Raw genomic sequence first — 7,252 nt, forward strand, 5'->3', positions numbered from 1 at the left:
AGAGGGCCCAGAAATGTGTCAGAAAGTTACCTGGGCCTCTCTTTCCCCGTGCCATGTGCTTACTTTCTCGTTCTTTGCCAGCAAGAGAGAAGTGCCCACATCTCCTGGTTCCCTAGGGAATCTAAGTAGTGCAGAGTCCAGTGCGGTATGGTTCAAGCTGAGAGGCACTGGTACAGTTGTGTGTTCTCTTAGAGGTGCCAGGGTTGGAGGGAGAGCCCACATAAGGATATTGTACCTCAGAAGCCCTAAAGCCTCTTTCTGTAGCATTGCACCATAATGGACCTAATCCTAAATAGGTCCCACCCTCTTAGTATGTGTCCTGGCTGGTGAATCAGCTGCATTGTGATGCTTTCGTTTTCACACCCTGCCTCACATGGGTACACGATATTATCATGTCACCATGACACTGCATGTCAGATACAAACACCCAAACGTCACTGTGGCCTTAGAGCCAAATATGTTCACATTTCACGACTCTTGCAAGGGCCAGGTTTTCAAAGCAGGGTAGAAGAGGCATGCAGAAAAATGTGTGTGTGCCCCTTGCACCCACAGAACCCCATTTTTGCATGTCTGAAGCCAGCAATTGAGGGTTGTTGTTTTTTTGCAGGTGTGGTGGGTTTGCACATAGGAGATTTTGCAGGCATAATTAATGTACAGGTGAGGTGGGGTGGCGAGTGCACTAGGTGAATACGTATGTGTATGCATGCACAAGGAGAGGATGAGGCTATAAAGGTGTCACGGATCCATAGGATCGGTGCTACACTCACAGTTTTGCAACAGTCTCTAGGAGGAACCCCTTCAATGTGCCGGACCCCCAAGGGGTCTCACCCTTCCTCCAGAATAGGCGATGCAGCCTCACCACCTCCTGGACTGAACCTCTGGGGCTTCAGTGCTCCTGCTTCACACTGTGAGCTCTGTTCGGAGAGTCCAACTGAAGTAGACTCCTGGTAGAGACGTACACTCTTCGAGGATTAACGCATGTTGCCAAGTATTTACAGCACCACTCAGGCAGCGTTATCAGAACAATAGGGTTTATTAGTCAGCTGGAACACAGCACAGGAAGTCCTCAGTTTAGCACAGAGAATTGAAGGTTAAAATATAGTCTAGTCTGGTTAGCCAAAGCCCGGCCAAGCTGGCGTGAAAGTGAACCCCATTTCAGGCTCTGTCTGCCTCTCTCTGTCTGACCCCCTGGGTCAGTTCCCAGGTGAGAGTCCTGACTCTTTCCAGAGCCGACTCTTATCCCCCACCTCATACCCTCCCAGTCCTTTGTTCTCGAGCTGGGGTACCTGCTTAGCTTCCCTGCTGAGAAGTGGGGAAATCCGTCTCCCTCTGGGTTGTTTCTTGCTAGGTGTCAATGTCTGGCGACTGGGATCAGCCTTGACCAGTCCTTTGTAATGACCCATTCAGGCTCAGAGAGCTAGGCAGCACACACACTTGTGTCTCCAAACCTGCCCTGTCTCTCTGAGAGCAAACACTCCTTTCCCCCGCCAACATATAGGGGAAACTGAGGCATGCATTGGGGTCACACAAATATTACAAAAGATTCCCATTTTATTACAAAAGGGTATGCACAGGGGTTTGAAAGGAAATTTTGAGGTGCACAGTGGGCGTGCACACAGGTGTTTGTGGGTGCACAGGTTGTGCTCTGCTTTGAATACTTGCACCTAATTGCTTTGCAAGCAAAGAACAGACTCATGACTTCCCTCAGATTTTGTGCTGAGTGGTAATCCTGCTGCAGATTGTGGCAGGGGTTTGCATGGGTAGGTGTGATATCCTGTATTTAATTATGTGCAAGGCTATGATTTTTTCATGGAGGTCGCAGAAGTCACGGAATCCATGACTTCCAGTGACCTCTGTGAATTCAGCCCTGTCAGCCAGGAGCTGCAGGGTCACCCCTCTCTGGCCCCGCGGAGTGCCCAGCTGCTGTGGGGACGCAGCGGGCATCGTGGGCTCCCCGCAGCTCCCAGTGAACATGGGCCCTGGGGACACCCTCGGAGCTCCCAGCCAGCAGGGATGGCAGAGCTGCAGCTCCTGGCTGCCTCGGGCAGCATGGGCCCCCCGCAGCTCCCAGGCATTGGGGGCCCCCCGCAGCTCCGAGCTGCCGCGGGTGGCAGGGCCACAGTTCCTGGCTGCCGCAGGCAGCGGAGACCCCCTGCAGTTCCTGGTGGACATGCGGGGCAGGGGACCCAGGAGCTCTGAGCTGCTGCGGGCATACCCCAAAGGTCCCAGCTGCCGCAGACGGCGGGGGTACCCGGAGCTCTGAGCCAGGCCCCTGGAGTTCCGAGCCACTGGGGGTTCTTCAAAGCCCCAGAGCTTGGAGGGGCCCCTGCAGCTGCCCAACCTCTGCAGGCAGTGTGGGGAGCCCACAGCTGAGCTCCCTATTTTGTCAGGGATATTTTTAGTAAAACTCAGGGACAGGTCACGGGCAATAAAGAAAAAGTCAGGAAAGCCTGATGACCTATCCTTGACTTTTACTAAAAATTTCCGTGACAAAATCTTAGCCTTAATTATGTGCCATTGAATGACCTGAGTGTGGTATTGTGTGTATCTCTTACACTCACCTTTCTCTGTTCTTGGGCTTGCAGGTTGCAGCTACAGGACAGGATAAGAATTCTTCGCTACAATGTCTTCTCCGGTAATTTCCTTTCATATTTCTACCTCCCCTGATGTTTTCTCCATTGTACTTTACTGAGGGGAGGTGGGCATGAAAACAATAGGCAACTGGGGCAGGAATGACCTAATCCTGGCTGATGGGTAACTCAGGAGACAGCTCTGGCATGTGCATGTTTCTGATTGTTGCTATGCTTAGATCTCACCTCACATTATGTGCATATGGCTGACTGCAAACCGGTAACACACTGTGCACATGAGAGGGGCACAGGTCCCTACGCTGCTGTAGAATATCAGGTGTCAGTACAGTATTGGAGTAGCAGGAAACATACTGTGAGAACTGAGAGTCAGCCTCTTCAGTGCAAGCTTGTATCTTCAAAGCTCTCCTGGCCGGACTTTCAGTTTGCAGAGGCACCAGTGCACAGAGGAGAATGTGTGCACAACTGTGCGCTTAACATCTGCAGATGCAGTTGCTGGAGATGGGTAACCCAATGGGTAAATGGATGCCTTTTTGTGTGTGCAGTAGCATTCATTGTGCATGCAGTTGTGGTGATTGCATATGTAGGGGTAAGTGCACATAGCTATATTTGGACTTCGAGCCTCCTTTTCTCAAAATGTGGCCCTTTGTGTCAGATACACAGTCTCTGTGCCAGGATATGCAGGGAGGGGTTCCAGGAATTTGCTTCAGCTTTAAAAAACAAATCTGATATTTTTCCCCAAGGGCAAATCTGTACATGTGCACCTCTTTCCCTTCTTTCCAGCTCAGTGCCCATTCTCTGCCCCTCCTTCGGCTCCCCCCAGTCCCACAAACATCTTCCCTAGCTCCCAACTCCTTCCCTTTTCTTCCACTCCTTCATATCCATACTGTCTGCAGCTTTGTCAGATAAGCTGGGTTGGGCCTGGTCACTGCCTGGCTGGGAGATGTGCAGTGGTGGATTTAGAGTTAGTGGGGCCTTGTACGCAGCTTCATTTTGGGACCCAGCCAAGAAAAAGAACATTCTCTCTTATCTCCGCCCCCTCCCCCCCCCCGTTTTTCATTCTTTTTTTCTTCATCCTCCTCCTATATTATAAGTAATAGGAAATAAATTAAAATAAAGTGAGGTACCTTGACTGGGGTTGGGGTGCAGGCTGGGTGCGGGCTCTGGGCTGGGGCAGAGGGTTGGGGAGTGGGAGGGGGTGAGGGGTGCGGGCTCTGGGAGGAAGTTTGGGTGCAGGCTGTGGGCTCTGGGCTGGGGGTTGGGGTGCAAGAGGGATCGGGGGGGGCGAGGCTTACCTTGGGCGGCACAGCTCCCAGAGTGATCGGCACACCCCTCTGGCAGCAGCTCCTAGGCGGGCAGGGGGGACCAGGGGGTCTGTGCGCACCGCTGCCTGCAGGCGCCGCCCCTGCAGCTCCCATTGGCTGCAGTTCCCAGCCAATGGGAGCTGCGGAGTCGGCACTCAGGGCGGAGGCAATGCACAGAGAGACACACACACACCCCAGGGGCCGCAGGGACATGCTGGCCGCTTCCGGGAGCGGCATGGAGGGAGGGAGGCAGCGCGGGCAGGGAGATGCCTTAGCCCTGCTGCACTCCTGCTGGCACATCTCTGCACACCCCTTTTGGGGAGGGGGGCAGCAGGTCTCCGTGTGCTGCCTGGGGCAGGGGCAGCGTGCAGAGCTGCATCCCCCCGCCAAGGGCACGCAGAGTCGTGCCAGCAGCCGTCGGCTTCCGGGAGCGGCATGGGGTCACCGGCCGCGGAATGCAGGCAGCCTGCCTGCTTGAGCCCTGCTGCGCCACCGGCCGGGACTTGGGGGCAGGTTGTCAGATTAGATTTGTCCTGCATTTTGGGGGCCCCCCTGTCATTGGGAGCCCCATGCCACTGCACTGTTTGTTTAATGGTAAATCCACCTCTGGAGATGTATAAAGAAAACCAGGGTGCTGCAGGAAGTGGGGTTCATGAGTCAGTATGTGACACTCTTCTCCCTGGAACTGGCCCCACTTGGGCGGTGGGAAGCATTGTGCTGTGGGGGGTGGTGTCTCATACATACGCATGTAACCGAGGTGCTGACCATTTGTGATCCCATAGCTCTTTAAGGAAGAGTAGGGGTGTTCTCCCCAGTGTTCTGTCCAAATTCAAACTGTAGTAATTCTGTGCAGCCTAAAATTCTATTTGTGGATCCAGATGGATACGGTATTCTTCACTCTGGATCCAGATGGATTCGGTATCCTCCACTACATCAAGGCATTGTGTTGCAGCACATTGTTTGTGTGAATGATTGGTTCTTTCCATGTGCTTAGCTCTCTGTTATCCTATTCTGTGGGTATGTCTACACAGCAGCCTGAGGTGCATTTACAGCTTGGGTGGACAGACCCGCTCTAGCATTGCTAAAAATAGCAGGCTAGACATGTTGGCATGGGCTTCAGCATAGGTGGTCCAAGCCCGCCCAGGACCTTGGGGACGTTCTCTCATTGCTAGCCTGCACTTAAGTCCATGCTGCCATGTCTACACTTCCATTTTTAGCAGTGCTAACATAGATGAAGCAAGCACAGACTTGTCCACCCAAGATGCCATCACTTGGGATTGCAGTGTAGACGTGCTCTTTAAATTAAGGTGGGAAGGTGGACCAATTCAGGTTAGCCTAACAAAATGTGAAATTAAATCCTATCCACAGAGAGAGAGAGACAAACCTGTACCTATAGAGTTGCTGTTATCAAGATCTTACTTGGGTAATGAGCTTTGAAGGTATATAGGTATGGCTGATATTTGGTTTTCATTCTTTCTCTGCTGTAGGTTCCTGGGAGCAGCTCCTCCCCTGGGGTCCTGTGGACACTATAGTCAGTAACCCACCTTATGTCTTCCATGGAGACATGACTCACCTGGCTGAAGAGATCCTCAGGTGGTCAGATAAGACCTTTCTATCTTTCTCTTTCCCATGCATTATTTCACCCTTCTCTGTTCTCTGTGGAGAAGTTTCAGGGGTCTAGTACCAACAAGTTAGGAGATATCCGTCGGGGATGGGGAGTGGTGGAATGCAGTCCAAGAAGGGCAACCACCTGACAATACACTTATTTGGAAGCCCGTCCCTTTCATTCCTGCACAAATTGAGGATCTTGGTATTTTCTCTCCTTCAGACCTAGTTCAGAGATTCCCTCTTGGCCCATTTGTTCCCTGGTGAGCTTGCCTACTTCTGATACCATGAGGAATTGGGCAGAAGACATGTGAAAACGCTACATGACTTAGAGAAGGGGTCTGTGAGCTGGAAACACTATCCCTTGTTTCTGGGTGAGCAGGAGTGGTGTTGAATGCCTGGCACGTTCCCATGCTAACTCACCGCAGTACGCTCCTGAATGTCTCCTGGGTAGTGATACCCCCAGGGTTGAATGGAGCAGCTGTAGTAATCAAGCTGCAGCTCAGAGGGGCAGAGCTTAGAACTGACTTGCTTTTCATTGATAGCTATAACAAGAGCCACCATCTGTTACAAGGCTTTTGTCTAATGAAAAAACTCTGAGTAAGGCCATTTGGGGACAGTAGTTGGGCCAGTGATGTGATGCATCACCTTCCTCTTTGCCTGTTAGTTTCCCACAAAACTGATTGAACTGGAGGTTAGAACTGGTTCCTGAGTCCAACATCTGGCATGATGCCAGTCCGCCACGTCCGCCCCCCCCCCCCCCAAAAAAAAAAAAACAGAACAAAATACCCCCATCCCTGAAAGGTGGAAACTTCCTGTTGTAATGATGTGCAAATTCAAACTTTTCTGAACTAGGTAGATCCTTCTGTATTGTACCCCACAGTGTGTTAGGTTAGATGGCAGCTCAACTTGGCTGTTGGCAGTGCTTGAGCCAGGAGAAAAAGTGATACGTTGTCCTGCTGCCTACTCACTTTTGCACCAGTGACATAATTGCACCTTCCTAGCGGCTCAATTGAAGCACTGAATAATAATAATGCCACCTACTGGCCAAGTGAGTTGTGGTTCTGGTGAGTGCCCTTAGGCTGAGAAGGCAGCGTGGTGGGCACCAGATGGCAAGTGAGGAGACCTGGGTTCTAGTCCACGTTCTGCCCTGAATATTCTGTGGCACCGGAAACAAATCATTTAACTTCTCCCCCCTCAGTTTACTCACAGAAAAATGGGGGTAAAACATTTATCCACCTTTGTGAAGCACTCTGAGAGGAAAAGGCCTGTGCCAGAGCTAAGAATTACTATTACAGTAACTCCTCACTTAACGTCCTCCCGCTTAACGTTGTTTCGAAGTTACGTCGCTGCTCCATTAGGGAACATACTCGATTAAAGTTGTGCAGTGCTCCCTTATAACATCGTTTGGCTGACTTTACAAGGGAGCATTGCACAAGTTCCTCTTCTCCGCCTCCTCCCCCTCCCTCCCTTCCTCCCTCCCTCCCAGCACTTCCCCCACCGCCAAACTGCTGTTTGGCGGCGCTTAGGACTTTCTGGGGGGGCAGGCAGGGAGTGAGCGAGCGGGTAGCTGTCCCGTTTCTCCCCCCCCCAGGCAGGCAGGGCCACCCGCAATGCAGGGGCTTTAGGGGCTGCAGGGCCCTGGGCTAAGGGGGCCCCAGGGCCCCGGCCTGCAGCTCTAAAGCCCCTTTCGGAATGCAGCTCTTCAAGCACAGGCCGGAGGAGCAGGGGCAGCCGCACAGCCAGCGGCCAGAG

General features: G+C 52.3%; 1 protein-coding gene across 1 annotated transcript in view; it reads left to right on the top strand.

The window, feature by feature from the left end:
• The window catches only part of HEMK1 (HemK methyltransferase family member 1), a 42,703-nt gene that overhangs the window by 29,874 nt on the left and 5,577 nt on the right, over positions 1-7,252 (top strand). The window contains exons 7-8 of the mRNA XM_024205689.2: positions 2,586-2,635; positions 5,380-5,485. Coding sequence (XP_024061457.2) covers positions 2,586-2,635; positions 5,380-5,485 — 156 coding nt within the window. The remainder of the gene's footprint in view (positions 1-2,585; positions 2,636-5,379; positions 5,486-7,252) is intronic.

The sequence above is a fragment of the Terrapene carolina genome, unplaced genomic scaffold, assembly GCF_002925995.2.
Source record: "Terrapene carolina triunguis isolate 2854851 unplaced genomic scaffold, T_m_triunguis-2.0 Scaffold232, whole genome shotgun sequence".
Taxonomy (NCBI): domain Eukaryota; kingdom Metazoa; phylum Chordata; order Testudines; family Emydidae; genus Terrapene; species Terrapene triunguis.